Raw genomic sequence first — 23,522 nt, 5'->3', positions numbered from 1 at the left:
TTGAAAAAGAGGGGCGGGAAAACTATCTGCTAAACTTCAGCTGTTGAAGAACTGGGTTGGTGATGAAATACTCATGAATCAACGTCCACTGCCAGGTGCTGGCAGGGTTGGAGAAATAATGTGTGTTCTAATCCCAGCCTCGCCTTATGCTAGTGGTGCCACTTTGGGGCAAAATAGGTAACCTCTCAGCCTCGGTTTCTTCCCTGTAAAATTGCCCTACTCCACAGGTGTGTTATAAGAATCAAATGAGATAAACTATGCGAAAGCTACACTCTCATACACAAATATGAGTTATTGGTGTGCTTGTCCTTAGAACTCGTGAGGTACAGAGAGAAAATAATGAAAGGGCAACTTAAATTTGTAAAATAAACCAAGACCATCTACTATAAGTTTTGTGAATCAGAAATTCACACTGTTAAGAAGATTAAATAAAACGGTTGATGGAAAGCACCAGATGCAGTGTAGGTATATGAGAAATGTTCTTTCCCTCCCCTCTTAATTCTCCCTTTCTTCTGTCAAAGCATTTGGTAGGCCATAAAAGCCTAATCAAAACTTAGGTATTACTGTTTATATGGTTTGGTTTGGTTTTTAGCAGTGTGAGGAAGGTGGAATGAACTTGGACTTTGAAGCCAAACAGGCCTGGTATCAAATCCTGGTTTTGCTGTTCACTTGCTGTTTCTAAGTGTGGCCTTTGAGGATGGAATAATCTGTGAGCCTCAGCTTCCTCTTCTGTAAAATGGGCTCATACCTCACAGAAGTCTTTCCCAAACTTTTCCATAATATTGCACACCTTGAAAAGGAGAATATTTTTACTGCAAAGAATGTTGCCGCCCACAGTGAGATGTGACCATACCAGGTGGCAGTGATCACCCAGATCAGGTGCTGCTTTATTTGGTTTGTGGGGAGGAATAAATGTGAGCCTTCCTGATCATAACAGATGTAGCATGATTTCTTAGATCCCCTTCCTTCCCTAGATCAAGGACAAACGGAGCAACCTCCTTGGCTGGCGCGCATCTCCCTGGCTGAACACTCCTCGGAAGGGCAACAGCGGGCCGTACCAGGGCAGGGCTGCCCATCCCAAAGTGATGCTTCATGGTGACTCTCTTTGTGAACTCACTGGCCCATGTACCACGTGAGCTGTGGCCTGCCCTCCTTGAAGCCCCTACAACGCCCCTACCTGAGGCCATGGGGCAGCTGCTGGGTAGCAAGCTGTTCTCTACTTTGTCCAGGTTACTTCTTGGGGAGAAATAAGGTAGAAAACCCATAGAGATTTGCCTGAATGACACTTCCAGAAAAGACACTGGCAGAAGTCACAAAACCTTAAAAATGAAAGTCCCAGAGAGGCAGTTTTCAGTGGCCAGGGGGGAGTTTTAACCCCAGCTTTTACAGGTACTGAGCTTTTGAGTTAACAAGGGAGTGTCACTCCAGGAAAATCTAAAACTTCTTACCATTCCAGCAGCAGAAGCATCCATGGCTGGAAGATGCTTCGTGAGCTCACTGCTATTTGAGTGTAGTACTGTTGCTATGCCTGAAATTCCTACCCTGCCTTGACTGATGCAAAAGAAGTACCATTTCATGGGCCCCAATGTGTGTCAGATGCTCTGCAGGTTATTTTCAATCTTTACAACTACTCAACAAAGTAGCACCCAAGCCTTCTTCCAGTATGCTGTCAGGCTGCACCCCGCAGCTTGCCCAGCTTCAAGACTGAAGAAAGAGCCCGGAGTCAGCAACAGAGACGTCAATGGCTTAATGGATGGGGGAGCTTACACACCAGAAGCAAGGTCCTAGAGCAACCCCCCACTATGTGGCAGTCTTTGCTGGGGTTGGGGGGTGGGGGGGTAGGAGGGACATGCGTGCTGGGGGCAGGTTACCAGCTACAGGGGGAACTGACGTCAGCTTGGCTATGGATGACCAGGGAAACTAGCAGAGCGGCACCCCTCACCGCCCCTTTGATAAGGTATCATGGTAGAGATGTTCTTATCTAAAGTTAAAACAATCACTAGCTGGGGCAGGGGCAAGTATGTATCAATAGGAAGGTCAGTCATGTGAGTAGGTGTAGGTGAAGCAGGCACTGGTCGAGCAGGGGGTGTACAGGGAACAAGAGAATAGCCATCTTGGATGGCCTGATCATACATATGACATATTCCCTGTCCAGTAGGAAAAGAGCTTTTAAGAAAGCTAATGAGTTTTCATTCTTTAAAACTCAATTTTTAAGAAATCTAGACAGGGGACTAAGAACTCTGCAGTTTAATATTAATATTGGTACAAATATATAACTAGCCTCACATGGACAGGAAATAAGATGCTATGGAGAGTAGACCGGGGTTGGATGACTAAGAGAACACGAGGGAAAGAAAAACAGGATAAAGAAGGGGCTCTAGCCTCACCCTCCTATCATAAGCTCCAGAAGCACACTACAGACTAAGAGTTAACTGTCTTTCTGCCAATTAATGAAAATAAAAAGAAAGTCTTAAGCCCCTCACTAGCAGACCAGAGGTCTTTTGGGGGAAGGGTGTGTCAAAGGAGGAAGGCTGTAGTGGAGGAAGTATCAAGAACCAAGAGTCCCACTGCAGGAGGCCATCAGCTTCACGCAGGATGTGAAGTGCAGCAGAAAGTGCACAGGCTTAGAAATCACACTGGAGTTCAAATCCCTGCGTAGCGACTACCTGTTGCTATTACTGGATCTCAGTTGCCTCATCCATAAAACGAGACAACAACCAGGACTGCCTCACAGATTTCCAAATCAAAGTGCGTGGCATAAAGCAGGTGCGCCATAAAGAGTAAGGTACTGACACCACCCAAGAGACCATCTAGGGGATGCTCAGGCCAAACGGAGCAGTAAGGGCTGTTGCGGGTGACCGCAAGTAGCCTGAACCTCAGAGAGCCCTAGGCACAGCCCCTCTGCTCTCCTCATTCGCCCCGTGTAAGGCCAGCTCCGGGTTCTCCGCGGACCCGCTGACTCAGGGGAAACTAGGAGCGGCGTGGCCACAGGGAAACATTTTTTTCCTCTTTGACCGGAGGCCCGAAAACCGACGAGACTGAAATGGCTGCCGCAACATCAGCAGCAGCAGCCCCGGGGGCAGGCGTGGAGGACCAGACTTCAACCCTGGGCGGCCTCTCCGGGATTGACTTCCAGCTCTGAACCGGCACAAAGTGCTGAGTCACGGCGAGGCGGCGCTGTGCGCGGGGGCCGGGCCCGCGCAGTCACGTGTCGGGGGCTGGACCACAACAACGGCTCGGCGTGCAGCGCCCGCGGCCTCGCCGCTTCCTCGCGCGACCTGCCGGCTCTCCGAGCATGCTCAGAGCGGCGCCCGCTCCCCGCCCCCCGGCTCCACCGCCCGGATTTTCCGGGCGGCCCTGGGGGCGGGGCTGGCGGCCTCCCTGGATGCTCCGAGAGCAGGATGCGGTGTTCGTACAGTCGCTGGGTTCCGGTCCAGCGGGTCTTGCTGTTTTCTGCAGAACTCTCCGGGAATCCACCTTTGGTCAAGGCTGATTCTGCACGATATGCGCGCCTTCTTTTCGCTTTAGCCATCATTAAGGCCTTAAACGTTCTGTGCGGGGCTGTCTGCTGAAAACCCACTCCCACAAGTCGAAACGCAGTCTTGGGTGCAATCTACAGAATGATATCGAGAACTAAACCAAAGAAAATGCAAAACACTGTCAAATAGAGGGGAATGACTTGTTAAATATGACATCTGTTGATCTGTAGTTGTTTTTTCCCCGTGTAACAGCAATTACAAGTCACCCTGGAGGTCAATTAATTTAAGTAATAAACTATAACATATCCAAAATACTAGTATAGAAACATGTAATCAATATAAAATTACTAATGAGATATTTACATTCTTTGTGTGTGTGTACTAAGTCTTTGAATCTGGTGTGTGTATTACACTCACAGCTCATTTCCAGTCCAATAAATTTTCTTTGGAAATACTTGATCCGTATTTAGATTTCATAAAATTTACAGATGAAAAAGTGGATTTCACATTCCCAATCTGTTCCAGATTTCCTTAGAAACTTTCCAGTAGCCAAATGGAACATCAATTTTACAATTTCTATTTTAGTGGATTAAAACAAAAGTAAAATTCACTTTCTCAAATTAGCCTTATTTCAAATGGTCAGCCACATGTGGCTGATGGCTATTGTATTGAACAATGCCAGGGTATGCAGATGTGAGATGAGATTATGAGAATTACAAAATGATCCTTTGGATGCCTCGCCTGGACGTGAAACAGTGACCAATACTATCCCTCCCTCCCCACCTCCACACTGCCTTCTTTCCATTTATACCAAGCACTTTTCTAGAGTTAAAGATACAAAAGGTGTGAATCATGTCTATCCCAGAGGAAGTCACTACCTAGTGTGGAAATATTTTTTAAATGATTCTATCATAACGTAGAAATAGTGACATGTTCATATGCAACCAAAATACAGAGAGGAGTAACTGGGACTCAAAGAATGAACAGGATTGTGTCAGGTGGAGAATTCCAAGCAGAAAAAAAACAGCAGAAAGCCAGGACCGCACAGGTCTAGTGAGGTTAGTGGGGAGGGTACAAGGAAGAGGGGGCTGTGGACAAAGTAGAATGAGGCTTGGTTTTTATCCTAGCTGTTGAAACAGATGATTGAAACCTCATCTACTGAGCTTCAAACCCCCTCACATCCCCACCCACACTCCAGACACATATACATACACCCCTGTGGACATTACAGCCAGACCTTGGGTATCCATGTCCCCAAGCCCTGAGATGGGCACAGCCAATATGAAGGGTGTGGGAGAAGAGACTTCTATGATCATGTACCCATTTGTCAGTCAGTAAGTGGTCACTAAATGTTAACTTTGTGGTGTGAGGGAAGAGGGCACAGTAAGTACACACTTTCTGGTCTCAGTACACATATGATCTAGTTGCTGTCACTTTCCCCCTGATCTGTCACCTCATTGCTCTGTTGACACATTTTTTGAACAACTACTTGGGGGCGAGGTACCTCGTTCCTTCCCTTTCCCGCCAGGATAGGGCCAACCCCAGCTGTTTCTAAAACCTTCCACCCCGTGGTAAGCTCACATGAGCATCATTTTAATCACTTGATGGTTGAATCCTAGGTTTGGATGGGGGATATACTTTGGAGATGACTCCTTCTAACGATCTTTATGGAAATGTTGACAAAGCCCCTTTGGTTGCAATGAATGGTGTCTGTGCCATCCACAGAACATATGTCATCAAATAAATAGAGACTACACAAATACTTATGTACACATCTAAAAACCTGTAGACAAATTTTCTTGCCACACCCTGCTGCTCTCACCCTGGTTTTATAAGTGTGAGGCGCTTCTCTCCATAAAAAATAATATGGTGGATTCTTCATTAATTCGAATAATCAAACTTTTTCCCCAATGGAGAGTTTCTCTCTTTGGGTTAGAGAAAACGGATTTTTACACATCGCGTTTGCTTAAAGCGAGGCTGACCCCGGCCTGGTGAGCCCCTCCCCTTGGACTCCGCCCTAACCACGCCTGCGCACGCCTACCCCGCAGCCTCTGAGTCTCCGCGAGTGCTCGGCCACGCCTCCTCGCCCGCGCCGCCTCCTTTCCCCGCCCCAGCCCGCAGTCTATAAAATCCGGAGCGGCGGATCACGCTGGGGAGCGGCGAGTGGTTGGGAGCACTGGGCATGCTCAGCGGCGCAGGTTTTGGTCACAAGTAGGAAGGAGCTAGTGCAGGACACCGGCAAAGAGAAGCGGGAGCCGCCGCCGCGCCGCGGCTGTGGGGGCCGCCGCCGCCGCCTCGGAGCAGGAGCGGGGCGGGAGCCGGAGCGGGCGAGCGGCCAGGCCGTCGGGCAGAGGGCCGCCCAGCCCGCCCCCCGGTCCGCCGCCTCCGTCCGCGCGGTGCACCCGACCCCTGGGTCGGTCCCCCGGGCGGCGAGGATCTCGCGCCGGGGAGCCGGAGCGGACCGGACCCTCCCTCCGCCGGCTGCGGCCCGAGGGCGCCCCCTCGGGGCTGAGCCGCCGCCGTCTTCCGCGGGCAACTGAGTGTCCGGCCCGCGCCGCGCGCCGGGAGCCCGGAGCGGCCGCCGCCGGTCCAGAGGGCGAGGAGAGGGGGCGGCCATGGGGCTACTGTCCCAGGGCTCGCCACTGAGCTGGGAGGAGACCCAGCGCCACGCCGACCACGTGCGGCTGCACGGGATCCTCCAGTTCCTGCACATCTACCACGCCGTCAAGGACCGGCACAAGGACGTGCTCAAGTGGGGCGACGAGGTGAGCGCCCGGCCCCCGCCGCCCCGCGCCTCTTTGTTCGACGAGGCCCCAGCCCCCTCGGTCCGCGCCCTGCGCTGTCCTGAGGGTCCCCGCCGCGCCCCCGAGGGTCCCCGCCGAGCCCGCGGGCGTTTAGCGCTGTCCAGGGCCGTGCTCCGAGCCTTTGGCCGGATTTCTCTCTCCCATTCATTCATTCGGGGTTCGTTTCCATTCAGCAAGTGCGGAGTAGGCGCTGGGAGGGCGTGAGCATGCAAAAGTGTGACACTGGGTGCCTGGAGGAGTTTCCAGGCTGGGGTGTCTGCCCGCCGCCTATCGACCCACGGTCCCGTCTCAAAATGCCATTAACGTGAAAGGGACTAAGTTGTCCTAGAAGGCCGGTTGCTGTTAGGAATCAGGTCTTCAGGATTTCGCTTCCGCCGCACCTCATCCTGGTGCCTTTTAAACCTCCAGCTTCTCCTTCTCATCAACCACCCCCCGACCACCACTTTATAGATATAAATTAAAACAGATCATGGCTTGGTTTAATTCTAAATGGGAACTCTGAGAACTTCAAAGTTAGGATTTGTTAGTGCCTTTCCATGGCCCAGATCTAGTATATAAACTTTCCGAATCTGTGCTTCCACATGTGTGCTGCTTCGAAGTGAAATGCCTCTAGATTCTCAATATTGAACCATTGTTTATTGGAATGATTTGGAAAGCACTGCCTCCTGTTAGTTTTAAAGTCTCTTCTGCAAAAGCTTTTTATGCCTTCCCTTCCTGTTTTTAAAAATCACGTGTATATACAGTTCAAATAATCAAATGACTTCTGGAAAGGTCCATTTATATTTTTCGTGTTTTTACCTTTTGCCTTCCATGGCTTGCTCAGGTGTAAATAATTTATCTCCTTGTCAGTGTTATCACTCTTTACCTTAGTGTCAAGGTGCTGCTACACCAGTGCTGAATCTCTCTCCTTGCAAAAAGTTAGTTTTTCTATGATTGGAAAATGCTTCTGCCTGTCAGTTGAAGGAATTGTGCTCTTGTAAGCTAGAAAAGTATCATGACTAGTAATTCACGTTTCTACCATAAGTGGTTTGCCATACTTTATTGGACAGAAGAGGGGTACAGTATGTTTGGTGATGCTTCTTCAGTTTTAGACTAAAGCTCTTTTTTTTTTTTTTTAGCAGCATCCGACATTTTATATATTCATTTGTGTATTGTGTTTATTTTGTGATCTATCCTCTGTTCCCTCTAGATTTTTTTTTCTCTCCCACACCTCCCTTTCCTTTTTTTCCACTAACAAACCCATGTCCTTTGGAATGAGGAGTTTACTGTTTAACAGAAACCTTGGAGTAGAAAAGTTATCTTAGATTTAAAAAATAACCCGCTGATCATTTATTATTACTTTAAATTCTGCTTCAGTCATGTCTGGGTAGAGTGTAAGATTTTCAAAAAGAATAAAATTCCTGCCTGCCAGTATTGACAGGCCTCTTGGAAATAGGTAGCGTGACCCAAGGGGAAGAATTGAGATTGTGAAGACTTCCCAGGTGGTTAAGAAAAAAGCCCCACTCTTCCTACTCCTGGAATAGCACTTCAGTGAAGCCTTGGTCTCCCCCAGTTTGATTTCTGTCTCCTCTCCTTGACCTGTGGCATGCAGGGGCTAACTCTCCGTTGTGGTACCTCTGAATCTCTGGACAGAGAGAAGATGTGACTTGGGCGGGGGAGGGGGGGTTGTCTCACACCTAAGCATTTGCTGATGCTTCTGTTCCTCTAGCATCATGTAAAGGTAATCACTCTTATGTTACAGAAAATTACTTTTCAAACTGGAGATCATGATCCATTAGTGGGTTGAGAAATAAATTTAGAAGATTTTAGAAGTCTGAAACTCGTCGTTTCTTTACAGCATCTGACATTTTGACCCTTGAAGAACTAGAGTCTGAACTGCTCAGGTTTACTTATACGAGGTTTTTTTGTCAGGTAGTGAATACTACCTGATCCACGGTTGGCTGAATCCACAGATGCTGAATGGAAGGCCAACTATGGGACTTGAGCCTCTGCGGATTTTGGTGTATCTGGCGGGTCCTGGCACCAGTCCCTCGTGGATACCGAGGGACTACTGTGTATTATTTGTGTACTGTGTGTATTTTATGATCTCTCCTCTCCCCCTAGATATTTTTTCTCTCCGAGACTTTAAAAATTGAAATGGGGTAGGATGAAGAGTATTGGTTTATCACACATAGTGAGAATATTATGTCAAACGAGTTATTTGAGAGTGTGTGTAAGGGTGGTATATTGGGTGCATGTAAATTATTTCTTACTGTGGTTGCAGTTACGGGGTTTGAAAGTCAGAGTCCCACATTTATCATGGCAGGCCTCCCTGATGAGGTGAGCCTCTGAGAAAGAGGAGGACGTTAACACTGTTAGCCCTGATCCTTGCACATAGTGGGAACTCCCTGTCACGTCTACTGAGTAAAAGTCTGCAGGCAAGATCAGCCTGCAAGTGAGCTTGTTTGTATGCAGAAGCCTAGGAAACAACCAAGAGTCAGGCTGGGCCGATAAAAGTGGAGAAGGGTGTGGTGGGTGCCGTGGCCCTGTAGATGAAGGATGGCCCCATCAGACAGAAAGGGGTGTTTGGGACGTGATATGTTGGGCTGGGTCAGCGTGATACCAAAATACTGCTCTTTGTGGAAGTTTTGATGTTGCACTTACAGGACCATGGACTCGGATTAAAAAAGGAAAAAAAGCAGCCTAAACCCATCATTGTAGATCTGGTTGGAGGCAGAGCCTGCCACTTTGGGAATGCTTGGCGCTAGGACAGTATTTGTCTCTGGTGGTTTTATCAGGAAGAACTTGGATTTGGAGTTGCACTTGTGTTGTATTCCAAGGCTTGCCAACCACCTTTGTGGTTGTGAACCTCAATTTCCTCCTTTGGAAAATGAGAAGGTTGTTCCTCTTTGAAACTCGCCTAGGATCATCTTTAGACTGCTGAGTGAAGAGAAGTCTGCCACCAGTCACTGTGGTAAAAATGGTTGTATTGTACAAGTGTGTGTCTGCTGGCTTTTTGGAATTCAGAAGTATTTTCCTGTGAGAAGCTTAGAAACAGGCAGATTCCCAGGTCAGCTTACAGATGCGAGTTTCGCCTTTTGTGTGGCTGGTCCCAACCCATTGATCATGCTGTTATTATGGGTAATCGAAGTTCTAACTCCCAGGTACTGGGAAGATACTTCATGCTGCCCCAGATGGGGGAGAGGGGGAGGTGAGATGGGTGTTCCTGGGGGCCCTGATGCTTGCTAAGCGTTCTTTTATGCAAAAAAGTAAGCACTTCTCTCTTCACAGCCCACACACAACTTTTTAGGTACAGATTTTGTTTGTAAGTTGGAGTATGCACATTAAAAGACAAACCTAGGAAGTTTATAAACACTGCAAATGTGGCAGTAAGTACGGCTCTTGAATGCTTCCTAATATCCCTCTAGTGTCAGCTACCTGCCAGCCTCTTCAGCTACTTAGTGGCAGAGGCATTATCAGAATTGAAATCTGTCTGACTCCACGTCCATTTCTTAAACACATTACACCAGGTTTTGGAATATTTACAATGTATGAGATTTCATCAAAGCTCTTTTTACAGAGTTCAAACTCTCCAGGTTACAGAGGTGTCAGAAAAACATTTTAAAGGAAACATTTTTTCTGATTTTTCTTTTCTTTTTTGCCTTTCAAAGGCAAGAAGGTCAATTGTGCTCTAATTAGCAGGTAAATCCATGAGAACTTAGAGAGAAATATACATCTTTAATATTTATGAGTGCGTTATTATCATGTGTAAAACCAAGAAGAACTGAGATGGGATTTATAAAGGGCTGGCATATCATTCATAGTTTGAACTTCAAATTACCTGTGTAGGTTAAGAATGCTTACATGACTAATTAGAAAATGCAGAGCTTGTTAATCAGTAAGATTATGATCCTATAGCAAAAATAGCATCCTAAGCTATAAATCTAGAATGGACAAAAGCATAGTCATTTGAGTCTAATTGAAGGTTCTGTGTAGCTTTGGACAAAGTGCTTATCTCAGTTTTGTCATCTGTAAAATGGGGAGAGTAATACCTTCCGTATAGAGTTAGTAAGATTAAATGAGATAATGTTGTTGGAATAGTTTACAAGTAAGTGCCTAGTCTTTTAAGTAAGACTCATAAATGTTCACTTGGAAATGTTTAAATACCCAGGATATCTCATTTAAAATATATCATTTAAATAGCCATGGTTATTGGGGAATGAGGCATTCCATGTTTGCCGGTTTTCAACTGAAATTTGCCCATTCAGATATAATTGTATTCCATTAGCTTAGTAATTGTTTATGGTATTTCTGAACTGCATTTCAGAATCTAAATTGTGTTTTTAAAATGCATTATTTGACAATGACTTCTTAGAATAAGGTATTGAGCACAAATTACTCTGAGAATTCATGAAGATTCCGTAGGTCATTATGTGCTCTCTGCACACGAAGCACAGTTGCTTCATCTTTCTGTCTCTTGCTGTCACTGTGGACATTAGTTTATCAGCATTTACTGATGTGTCTAAAGCACGGTGGTGAAATCCAGGAAAAAGAGTGAAATATGGTTGGAGCTTTCTGGTGATTTTTTTTTTTTTTCAAAATTACCTTTTATAACCAAGAGGTTCATTTTTGAAGGTTAGAGAACCAGATAACTGACTGTGTGTACAGTTGAGCTTTAAATAACATGGATTCGAGCTGCACTTGTCCACTTATACATGGATTTTTTTTCAATAAATAACGTACTAGAGTACCACATGATCCAGACCATAAAATTTATATGCAGATATTTGGCTGTGGGGAGAGTCAGCACCCCTAACCCCATCATTGTTCAAGGGTCAACTGTGTATTAGGAATTGAGGCTAAGAATTTAAGCTTGGCTTAAATGTGAGCTTGACTATCACTTCTGGTGTCCATCTCAGTTAGGGATTTTTTCCCCCTGTTCATTTTGTGTTATATAGTTTTATGTGGGCTTTCTTTTTAAATCAATTTCATTGAATTATAATTTACATACAATAATACGCACCCATTTTAAACATAGAGCTCAATGACTTCTAACAAGCATATACAACCAGATATCTGCAACCACAGTCAAAATTTAAAAATAGGAAACATCTGTGTATATATAACACTTCCATCACCCTCCAGAAGTTCCCTTGTGCCCTTTGCAGACGTGTGAGACACACAGCACCCCAGGTGATTCTGATGCTTCAGGCAACATCTTTGGGAAGCTGCCCTAGAGAATTAGGGTCGTTATTTATATGAAGAGAAGGGAAAGCATTCCAGGCAAGTGAACAGTGTAATAAAGGCAGAAAGGTGAGAAATAGCATTGGTGTGTGAGCGTTCTGTGCCTGGCGGTGTTGTCAGTGCGGTGAACAGGTAGGATTAGTTTGTAGAGGTCTTTGGATACGTAGAGGTTTTGACGTACTTTAAAGATATGGCGAAAACACAGTGGGAGGAAAATGTTTATTCCTTCTGCACATGTGGCTCCCCTAGAACATGTTTCTGGACTCCTGAACAAGTTACTGTGACCCCACCTCATCACTGTTGAATTCCTCTTTGTGAAGAGGAATGTCCAGGATATCACTTCTAAAGGTACCACTTCTAGGAATGTCTAGTAGTGGTGTTAGCAAATGTACTAACTAGAAGTCTGTAGCTTCATTTTGAAGGAGAAACCTAGGTAATGTTCAGTGTAAGGCCCCATATCTTGAGAAAAGATGTCAGAATATTATCTGAGCTTCTAACATAGAATTTGTGTTTCTGTCTAGGAAATCTTTCATTATCTAAGGTTTTCTCCTGTATTTTCCTCTAGAAGTTTTATGGTCTTAGGTTTACATTTAGGTCTATGATCCTTTTAGAGTTAACTTTTGTATATGATGCAGGGTATGGATTTTTGGGTTTGGTTGCTTTTGCACAGTGCCCCAGCACCACTTGTTGAAAAGACTATCCTTTCTCCACTGCTGAAGGCCCTTGCACATTTGTCTAATATCTGTTGTCTATGTGTGATTTCATTTCTGGACTCTGTGTACTGTTCCATTGCTCTATTTGTCCTTATGCCAATACCACGCTTTTTATTGCTATAATTTATAATAAATTGTGAGATCAGGTAGTCTTACCTCTCCAACTTTGCTCTTTCTCAACTCATTTTGACTTTTTTAGGTCCTTTGAATTTACACATGAATTTTAGAACATCTTGGCAGTTTCTACCCAAAACAAACCCTACCGGGATGTTGACTGTGGTTGCGTTGAATCCGTAGATTGTTTGGGGAGAATTGACATCTTAACAATGATGCTTCCAGCCCATGAACAAGTATATCCCTCCACTTGTTTAATTTCTCTCATCAGTGTTTTGTAGTTTTCAGTGGACAAGTCTTTCATGTCTTTTGTCAGATGTATCACTTGAGTGTTTCACATTTTTTTTATTGTAAATGGTATTACTCTTTAAGTTATAATTTCTGATTGTTGTTGCTAATATATTAAAATAAAATTGATTTTGTGTATTTATCTTGTATCTTGCAACCTTACTATACTGTTTTTGAACATAGGGAATACAGTTCTAGTAACTGTTTTAATGTCTTTGCTAATTCTATCATCTTTGTCATTTAAAGTCAGGTTCAAATGACTTTTTCTCTACATTTTGAGTAGGTTTCTCTGCTTCTTTGCATGCCTGGTAGTCTTTGATTGGATGCCAGACATTGTGAATTTTACCTCGTTGGGTGCTTGATATTTGCGTTTTCCTAAACGTATTCTTCAGCTTTGTTCTGGAATATAGTTATTTGGAGATGGTTTGATCCTTTCAGGTCTTGCTTTTACAATTTATTCAGCAGGTCCGGAAGAGTGTCAGTTTAGGGCTAATTATTCTCTTCTGCGAAGGCAAGGCCTTCAGGGGTACCTTCCTCAATGCCCTGAACTAGGAGTTATTCCATTCTGGCTGGGGGGAAAGCACCCTGTCCCAGCTTTGGGTCCTCACCTCTCATGTGTGGGTCGATTTACTACCGAGTCCTTAAGGGGGGACCCTCTGCAAATCTCTGGAATTGTCTGTGCAGCTCTCTTCTCTTTGGTACTTGGTCCTGTGACCTCTAAATTACTTGGTTTCCTCAGATATTCAGCTCTATCTCTTCAAGTCGGGGAGTCCTTCCCCCCACCAAACCCCCACTCCCAGCCTGGGCTCTGCTTCACCTCCCTGCCCATGATCTAGTGCCTCTCGCCACGCAGGAAGCTGGGGCGTTTGTAGGGCTCACTCACTTTAAAATTGTCCCTCCTATCACAGGGATCTCTGCGCTTTGTTATCTGATGTCCAGTGTCTTGAAAATTCTTTTATATATTCTCTCTTTCTGTCTTTTCTGGGGTGGGGGAGGGGTGAAATTGATCGCTATTACTCCATCTTGATCAGAAGTGGAAGTCTTTCTACCTTTTCTTTCAGCTCTGCTCTCCTTTGTCTATAAACTTTGTCCAAAGGCTAGCTACCCTCATGGTTATATCCCCAGCAACCTAGATATAGCCAAGTTTTTAAAGTCAGGATTTTCTTTGCCTTTATGCTGTAATGTTCATCACTTAGTACCACTGTTATCCTATGACTGGGTATTTGGTGAAAACACAATTATTTTGAAGTTTGCCTACATGTTTAAGAATGGACTAACTTGAAGATGGGAGTGCAGCCCCAAGTCTTCCTCCAAACAGTTGTGTGATCTTAGATACAGAACTTAAATTCTTAGAACCACAATTTTCTCATCTGCAAGAGTAATCAAAAAATTCTATCATTTGGTTTTGAATTGCATGCTTTTATATATATATATAATTTCTAATTGTATCTTTTAACAATTTGACTGTTTCAGAATGCTTTAAATGCCACACAAATGACAAAAATCAGGAAATGTGTACAAGAGATGGTAGAATCCGTTTCCTTATCCTGTCACCTTTTGGGTTTTAGGATTTTTCAAAGAGAACGTACTTTACTGGCTACTGAAAAAGTAATCTAATTACAAACCCATAGATGTTAGGTTTCTAAAACCTTTTCCTTAACTTCCTAAGTAAACCTGTTTGAACCCCATAATGTTTCTATAAAAAAAAAAAAAAAGCAAGATATTATCACAGACTGTTTCCTTCAGAAAAACTGAGACTTAAGCTTCACTTATATGTGGCAAACACTAAAGGCTTTATTTCCATGATGGATGACTTTTAAGTATTTATTGAGTGACTCCTGTTTATCAAGGACTTACTGTGGTAGGTCATGGGGTTGAAGAGAGAAACCAAGAAAAGGGAGACTCTGCCTGCCCTTGAAGAACTCCAGTGGCATGGCAGGGTCGGGGGACAGGCTGGAGGGAGGAGGGGAGGAGTTTGCTCTGTGCCTGGAGATCCTGGGAGTCTTAGAGATGGGGGGCGGAGTGGGGGACCTCCTGGGAGGATCTCAAAGGGAGACAGAGAGCGCAAGGGAAGGGTGCGTGCAGACGTGCGACTGTGAAGTGCCTGCAGTTGAGGATCACTGCCGTGGCGTGGGACCAGAGCAGGGCAAGGGGAGTGGCTAGAGGCTGAGGCTGTCGAAGGTCCTTTGTTTTTTTGGGGTTTTTTTGTTTTTTTAATTAATTTTTTTATATTGGACTGTAGTTGATTTACAGTGTTGTGTTAGTTTTAGATATACGACAAACTGATTCAGTTATACATATACATATATCTATTCTTTTTTTTTTGAATTTTTGAATTTTATTTTATTTATTTTTTTATACAGCAGGTTCTTATTAGTTATCCATTTTATATATATGTCAAGTGTATATATGTCAAGGTCCTTTGTAATGGACCACGCCAGGAGACGTGGTATTGTCAGTCCAGGAATCGTACAGGGAGACTAATCCTGGGTCCCTTCGGAGGTGGTGAGGAAAACGGGCTGGGAGGGTAACTAGAGGCTGGGAGCCTCTATGCTGAGGGTAACTAGGGAGGGTAACTAGGTGCTGGGAGCACCTCGATGCTGAGGGAGGGGAGAGAGTGTAGCCTGTGGGGATGGTTCCTGGGGAACTGCTTGGATCTTCTGGTTTGGGACCTCCTGGGTGAAGGAGCACCTCAATGCTGAGGGAGGGGAGAGAGTGTAGCCTGTGGGGATGGTTCCTGGGGAACTGCTTGGATCTTCTGGTTTGGGACCTCCTGGGTGAAGGAGCCCAATGCTCATACAGCGGAGATGCCGGGTAGACAGTGCAGAGGGAGCTGGAGCAACATCTGAGCTGGCCGTGTGTGTGGCAGGGCAGCCGCGGGCCTAAAGGTGGGGTTAAAACCAAGGAGGAGCGCGAGATGACTAACCCAGAGAGGAAGCATGGCCATCACCTCCGAACCCTGCTGATACACACAGAAGGACCTGGACGTGTGTGGGATCTGGAGAAGGACCAGTGGGGGCAGTAGGACTGCCCTGGGGGCAGGAAGGGTGGCAAGCTTTCAAGAGGGGTGCGAGGATGGGAACGGAAGTGAAGCCGGAGTTGGCCGGTTAGGGGACTGGAGGCTTTGGCAGCGACCTATCTCGAACATACTAAGAACTTGGGAAAAGAGCAAAAATTGGTTTCCAGCCAAAGTAAATGGCCCAAAGCCCATGCATGTTTTCACAGCTTGTAGGGTCCTTGAAATCTTGGTTATGATTTTCAGAAAGAAACAGAATTGAATTGGGAAAGCATATGCATTTTGGTTACTTAGTAGCCACGGGGATTGTATATTGAAACTGATCATAAAGGATTAAGTAATTTAGAATGATGACCCTGAATCTCCTCCACTTAAAGGCTGGGTTTCCCAGACATTGTTTCAGAAGTTAAAGAAACATAAATAAGCGTCAGACTTCTAGCCAAAAGAGCACATCTTTTATAGGTACTCAGAAAACTTGGTTATCTAGGTTGGTGTATTTTTGCAGCATTCATATGGCCATGGCTCTACTCTGTTCGACACTGTTTGGAGAGCTTTCTGTGTTCTTAGATGTTTGTGTCTCTTATGGTCAGGATTTAGAAATTAAACTTATTTCCACAACAAGATTACAAAAGAACCCCCAAACCAGATGTTCCTAATTACATAAATGTTCACACAAACCCACTGTCTTGTCTCCCATCCCCCAGGCCCTTTTTTCAGTCCTTTGGATTTAGTTAACACCTTCCTTTTTTTTGAACTGGATGCTGATTTAGCAGAGTTAAAACAAACCCTGAAGGCAAGAGCCTCCGTGAAAGTTTACATTTTTTAATTTAAAAAGTTTTTTGCTTGAAAGGATACTCTGAGCACTGTAAGCCTCAGAGCGACGTTAAAGAGGTTATTTGGGAGTGCTTCCCTCATTTCCCGCTAAAGCGTTCACGTATTTACACAAGTCGGGCACTTGGAAGGCATATCGTCCAACACACCATGCGGCAGCAGCCCTGCCTGTGGTCCTCCCTCCATGGCTGTGTGAGTGGTATCCAGGGCTCAGGAGCTGCCGGCCCCAGAACACAGACAGCGAGAACTAGGAAGCAAGCAAAAGCCCTCTCAGTACAGAGTGCATGTACTTAACTCCTGGAAGCCTGTCTCAAGCCCTCACCCGGAGATTGCTCACTTTATACACAATTCCTGCAAGCTGGTCATTTCCTTCCTCAGTTCAGGATGAACTACAAAAAAATCAGTCGAGGCAGCAATGAGAGACCAAGTCGGAGAGCAGCTTGGAAAAGCAGATCTAGACACGGCAGCCGGTGCCTCCCAGGGCCTTGCTCTGTTAAAGAAATGAAATTGCCCCGAGTCTGAAGCCTTAATAAAAAAGTGGAAGTATGTTTAGTATCTTCCTATTGTAGCAGAAGAGGACGTAATCAATTTTAGAAAGATTTCCACTGATGTATGCATACAATTTAAGAGATCATGTGCTTAGAAGGGGTGAGCTTTAGGTAGCAAGACGATGCATTTGAAAAAAATTCCCTTCCTGGCAATGCAGTGTGTGTAATGTCTTTGAGAGGGAAAGAAAAATGGATGGTTTTATACCACAAGAATTTCTGGAAGAGTTTAATGACAGACATAGTAGTTTAGAGTTGGAAGGGACACTTTGTTAGATTAGAACATGTTCCACATGTCCATAATTGTAATATTTGTGAGGAGAGAGGGGAAATTAAGACTGCTCTGGCCTGGGTAACCACTTCCACAACTCCACAAGGCACTAGTGTGGGTGGCACCCTTGGGCATGGGACAAGAGAGGTCCTAGTGTTGGGGGTTAGCCAAGGCTGCTCTGAAGAGGTAGCACTTGACTAGAGCCCGTCAGGAGCCAGCTGCTTGAAGGGACAGCTACACAGAGGTGCTGTCCAGGCCCTGGAGTGGTTGGCTGGCGGAGAGGCAGAAGGAAGGCCTGCGTGGTTGCAGCCTGGGGGGCGGGGCTGGAGTGGAGGGGCGGCACACGTGGTGAGGGTGCTAAGATGTGCTGAGTCTGAGCCATTTGAAAGTGTCCGGGAGGGGGGTGACTTGACCTGTGCCCGCTGTCGCAGAGCTGGCGGTGTTCTGCACGAAGTCTTTCCTTTTACTGAGACAGCGAGTACCTGAAACAAACGCTGCGCGAAACAGTATTTGGGTGAAATAGTACTTCCTTTCCCATGAATGACATATTCTGGTATTTATTCTACTCATTTCAATGTTTTTTGGTAATGTTGATTATAGGCCACCATGGACCCGTAAGAACACTTAAAAGACACTGTTCTGCCTCAATACGTGTGTCCCTGCCCGAGAGCTAGAAAATAATCACTAATACGTGAGGATATGTGTACTCAACTACCACTTTAGGCACTTGACACGCATTATTTTGTGTGCTCCTCCCCAGTGGCCCCCTGAGGTAGGCGTTATCCTCATTTTATACAAGAAAAAAACACAGATGTTACTAAGATTCAAACGAGGCTCCAACCCGAGACAAGGCTGGAGGTGGAAGGGAAAGGAGTAGGGTGTGGGGTGGGGTAACAAGGCGGGTGGGCTGCTTTGATAAAGGTCTCGAGCAACAAGTGCAAGCTTCGGTGTTTTTGGTTACCAGATGACCAGTGGTTCCCTCCTAGTGAAATGCCAGCTGCACTTTCAGATCTGAAAAGTCGAGGATGTGTGGTCAGTTTCTCGGTCCGCAGGGCAAATGCTAACAGGTTTAGCGATGTGGCTGCGGCCTTTCCAGCTAATCTTCTGCTGGCAGCCCAGCCCTGTAAAAGGGCAGACACAGATGAGCCTCTGGGGATGAGGCTGACCTCACTTGATAGCTATGCTGCCAGGCGGACCTTGTCCCAGGCAGCAGGTAGTGGGCCAGCATCAGAGCCCCGAGTCAGGAGCTCTGGTTTATCCGTTTGAGATTGTAATCCTTTCCCGTGAATTCCAGGTATGGCAGGAAGGGGTTTGTATTAGCAGGTCTGCATCCTGCAGACCCTGTCTTCAGCAGGTCAGAACTGCTCTCTTGGTGGGACCTGCCTCAGCATCCAGGCACCATCAGATGCGGTTATGAAGGAGACCCTCACTGTGGTGAAATGGCATTGGACTTGGAGGTCTAGAATCGCTGTCACCTGCCCCTGGGGGCCCAAGGGCCCCTCTGAGCACAGCAGTGACTTAGGAGTTGCACGTCCTGTTTCGGCACTGGCTCTAGGTCTCTTCAGAAAGCATCTCCCTCCCTTTGTTGGGTGGGTTAATCTATCACCAGTTCCTAAGAACTAAAGCCCTGAATTTCTCATCTCTCGATGGTGGTCCCTGAATTTGGGCCAACTTCATCTCTAAACACACTTACAGGGACCTAGCTTGCTTTGTCAGTCACCTGCTCCAGGAGAGCCTGGGGCCCTGAGCCAGCACTGCTGAAGCCCTGAGTTCTCCTTTACCTCATGAGAGTCCTTCAGGGGCCCTGACCTCTCACCCCCCTCACCGCCCCCTCCCCAGCTAAGCGCTGCAGAGCAGTTGGTCCAAGACACCCTCTCTTGTCAGCCACGTGGTGACCAGGACCCTGTTCTCAGGAAAGAAGCGAAGAATTCACTTGTCCTCAGAACCTAGAAGCTATAGTACTAACCTGCAGGTGTTTTGAGGTAAATAAGAACTATTTATATTTACAATATTATTTCTTTAGGAGGACGTGTCTTCTGGCTTAGGTTTCTGAGTTGCAGAGTGCCCGTGTTGGTGGCCACAGCAAACATCCCCTTTGGTAACGTCATGTGATGTGCTCTCTTTTGTGAGGTTAATTTGTGGGAGCAGACTGGTTGGGTTCCACTTTGGTTCAGAAATAAGGTAGGAGTGACTTAGCCTGGTCTTTATAACCATCAGAAAATGAAAACTGACACACGCCTGAAGTGTAGTGGCATGGTTAACAAAAATCAGCCAGTGTCAATTCAGAGGCCCAAAAAGTAAACATCTCATACCATTTGTAGGACATGAAAGAGCAGATCGGCATGCAGGGCTTTCCTTTGCACCAGCAGTAATGCATCAGTAAGTGTGTCCAGATATAATTCCAAGAGGTGGTTTTTCTCGGGTTTAAGTCCAGTGCTGTCCAGTACAACTTCCTGCAGTAATCGAATTGTTTGCAATATCCAGTTAGGGACTTAGGAACTGAAATTTTTATTTTACTTTAATTTTATTTTATTTTTTATAAATTTATTTTATTTATTTTATTTTTGGCTGCATTGGGTCTTCGTTGCTGCTTTCTCTAGTTGCAGCGAGCCGGGGGATACTCTTCATGGCGGTGCACAGGCTTTTCATTGGGTGGCTTCTCTTATTGCGGAGCATGGAGTCTAGGCGCACAGGTTCAGTAGATGTGGCACATGGGCTCAGTAGTTGTGGCTCGCGGGCTCTAGAGTGCAGGCTCAGTAGTTGTGGTGCACGGGCTTAGTTGCTCCACGGCATGTGGGATCTTCCTGGACCAGGGCTCGAACCCGTGTCCCCTGCATTGGCAGAGGGATTCTTAACCACTGCAACACCAGGGAAAACCTACTTTAATTTTAAATCTAAAAAGGTCACATGTGCCTAGTGTCTACCATAAAGGAGAGGGTGTTTTTTTTTCCTTTCCTTTATTGAAAGCTGTCATTGTCCCCTTTATGAGATTCATCACAATTTTCCCTGCTCTCTCCTGAATCTTAAAATTTTTCACTGAGGCTTCATATTACTAATCTTGGCATGTGAAGAATTTGTTTTGGTAATGATTCAAGAAAGTTACTTTACGTAATCGTATAGGAAATTCATCATTTTACGCAGTGTTAAAATTGAGATTAATGTATTATACATAAAGAACCTCCTGCTCTGTTAGCTGAAGTCCTGGTCTAGGACACTGGAGGAAGACCAGGCCAGGGCAAGGCCACGTTTATTTTGTGTAAACTTTCCTGGCATGCACCCTGTGTTATTCTGTGGTATAAAATGGCATTTCATAGTGGGGGAAAAGTCAGAATATAGCAGATACTATAAGAATTTGATGTAACTTTATTTTTGGCCTGTGTGTTTCTTTCTTTTTTTGAAGTATAGTTGATTTACAGTGTTGTGTTTCAGGTGTACAACAAAGTGATTCAGTTATACATACATGTATATACACGTACATGTATATGTATACACATATATATATTCTTTTTCAGATTCTTTTCCCTTATGGGTTATCACAAAATATTGAGTATAGTTCCCTGATGTAACTTTAGAGTAAACTACTAAAACATTTCCTTTTGGGGAAAATAGAGCAGTTTAAAATAACACTTCAACAGTTATAGTCTTAAATGTCACCATATACAAAGGGTTCCTGGACCTGTGGTGGTCACCTCAAGTTCACCCACTGTTTCAGGCACAGCTGCTCTTCTGGTCTTGCCACGCAGGTCTTCCCTATTTCACTACAAGTGATTTTGAATCCAAGTAGCATCGCCATTGGTTCTAGCACCCCTTTGGGTGCTCCAGGCTTGAGTGTCTTGCTAGATACGGAAATGGGTGCCATCCAACTGGATGGTTGAAAGTGCTCAAAAATATTGGTCATTAGTATTTTGCTGTGTGAGGAAACCATCTTCTGGGCAGAAGACACAGTCACTAGCTTTAAAACAGTTTACAGTCTAGAAGCGGGACTACTGTGACATGGTCTCCAGGGGTGGGCCCGGTTTATCTGCATCTCTGGGCAGCCAACCAGGTGATTACGCTGAGGTCAGGGTGGTGGTCAGGGGAAGCACAGGGGTCGGGGGTGGGGGCTGTATTTATGACGACCCTCTCCTTTGCCTGGCCACCCCCCTCCCCCCAGGAAACCTTCTGATACCCCAGGCGGGACCAGACCCTCCTGTTACACGTGCCCCAGACCCTTCAGCTCCCTTGAGTTACTGGCTGTCATTTCAGCCACCTGTGAGCTTGAGAGCAGGAGCCACATCCACCTGGCTCTGTGCAGTGTTCCCAGCACCTGCCGACCACAGGACTTTGGGTGAAAGGACAAAGGGTGTGGAGGCAGCAGGACGCTGTGTTTCAGCACTGATGGGTCATCAGCTAGTTAGAGCCTTATCACAAGATGGCTGTGGGCTTGTTCAGGAGTCGGTGTAAGGAGAAAACCGGGTCTCTTAGACGCAACGGGTGGTTCCAGCCGAAGTCAAGACTGCTTACTGCTTGGGCCGGTGGAATGGAGGAGCTGGCCCTGAATCCTGAATTGTGAATTTCTTTAGGGTGGCTGCGGACCCCGCCCCGCAGCCCAGCCCTCCTGGGCTGAGCTTCCCCGCACCTTCCCCCTCCTCGGCCTGACCACCCGAATGCAGCCCCTTCTCGAGGGTGTAAGGAGGCCGGAGTCTTCATCCCAGTGCCTGGGAAGCAATGTAGGACCTCACTGTCCCCCAGGGACACAGTGATGGGTTCCCTCTCTCCAGAGGTCGGACACATGATAGGTTAAATACTTTAGAGAGGTGGCCCAGGGACCTTTGTATAACATTGTTTCAAAGGAATTTGAAAATTCCTTTTTTCTAACGTACACAGAAATTGACAGAGGAACTTTCTCAAAGTACAATCTCCCTAAATAAGGAACTGCCTGTAGCTGCTTCTGAGTCTTATGGAACTAGATTGTTTCCAAATTAAGTGCTGTTTTCACCTCAGCGCTGATGACTTGAACTCATCAGTAAGACAACTCTCGGTCTATTCAGGCTGCTGTAACAAATACCACAGACTGGGTGGCTTAAACAACAAACATTTACTTCTCACAGTTCTGGAGGTTGGAAAGTCCATGGTCAGAGGTGCTGGTAGATTTGGTTTCCAGGTGAGGTCCCTCTTCCTGGCTTACAAAAGCTGTGTTCTCACACAGTAGAGAGAAATCATCTTTCTCGTCTCTTCTTATAAGGGCACAAATCGCGTCACAAGGGCCCCACTCTCCTGACCTAATTACCCGCCCCCCCCAAGTCCTCACTTCTAAATACCATCACATTGGGGGTTAAGGGCTTCAACGTAAGAATGGTGTGGGGGGCAGTAACATTCAGTCCATAACGACAACTAATAAAAATTCATCGAAAGTTTATTTTTGTTGTCATTTAAACCTGCCAGGCTATTTCCCTATGGTCACTAACATTTTTTCCCCTTTTATATTCCTTAGCTGAAGGGCAAACCAGTCTCTTGAATGGTACTATTTCTGTGATAGGGAGGGCTGACTCAGATGCCTTCCACCTGGACGGTGGATCTGCAGACCAGAGGCCCCCCATCAAAGGGGGGCTGCCCAGCCCCAGCCCCTCTGGACCCAGGCCTCCTGCTGGGTTTCCGGGCTTTGGTTTGTTTTTTAAGGCTGGGATCTGGATTTACATGTGAAATGTCAGGTAGATAAGGTAGATAGTGGATGTATTGTTGCTTGTCTCTTTTATGATACGCCAAAAAAAGGTACTTTCTGGGGATTGGTCTGCCACGTGCCACAAGTTTGCCATCTCTTCTCTGTCTTGGGGTCTTGTGCAAAGGGTGCTCTCAAATGTTTGCCTGAATGGTCCAGCTCCAATCTTTTCACTTACCTATGGATGATGTGTGTCTTATTTTAACCGTAAATAGTGAGTCACAATCTTCACTATTAATACCAACTATCATGACTTACAGCATGCAATTTCAGGGAAAACAAATGCAGGTTCTATTTGTACTCTGCCCAGAAAAGTCTTACTTTGGTATTTCACTCTTGATTTTTTATCAGAATTCCACCAGGTATTGTTATGAATGCACTAGTGCACCTTGCATTGTAAATTCTGTATGAGTTCAGAGTGGGGAAGTGGTCTTAAATTATTCCTGAAAAACCAAAACAAAATTGCCGAAACTCCTAAACTAACACCTCTGTATTGATTTTGATTTAACTGTCCATTAGTGGGGCTCATAGTGGGATGAT

The 23,522-nt window shown here is 45.7% G+C and overlaps 1 protein-coding gene across 4 annotated transcripts in view; it reads left to right on the top strand.

Annotated features, from left to right (window-relative positions):
* The first annotated feature begins 5,640 nt into the window (after positions 1-5,640).
* GCLC (glutamate-cysteine ligase catalytic subunit) overlaps positions 5,641-23,522 on the top strand; it is a 39,408-nt gene continuing 21,526 nt past the window's right edge. For all 4 annotated transcript variants that reach the window (XM_036869076.1, XM_036869075.1, XM_036869073.1 and 1 more), the window contains exon 1: positions 5,641-6,244. In XM_036869076.1, the coding sequence (XP_036724971.1) occupies positions 6,095-6,244 (150 nt within the window). In that variant the 5' untranslated portion in view covers positions 5,641-6,094. The remainder of the gene's footprint in view (positions 6,245-23,522) is intronic.

Source organism: Balaenoptera musculus, chromosome 11, assembly GCF_009873245.2.
Source record: "Balaenoptera musculus isolate JJ_BM4_2016_0621 chromosome 11, mBalMus1.pri.v3, whole genome shotgun sequence".
NCBI lineage: Eukaryota > Metazoa > Chordata > Mammalia > Artiodactyla > Balaenopteridae > Balaenoptera > Balaenoptera musculus.
The sequence above is the reverse complement of the archived record's forward strand: the minus strand, read 5'-3'. Positions and strand labels throughout refer to the sequence as shown.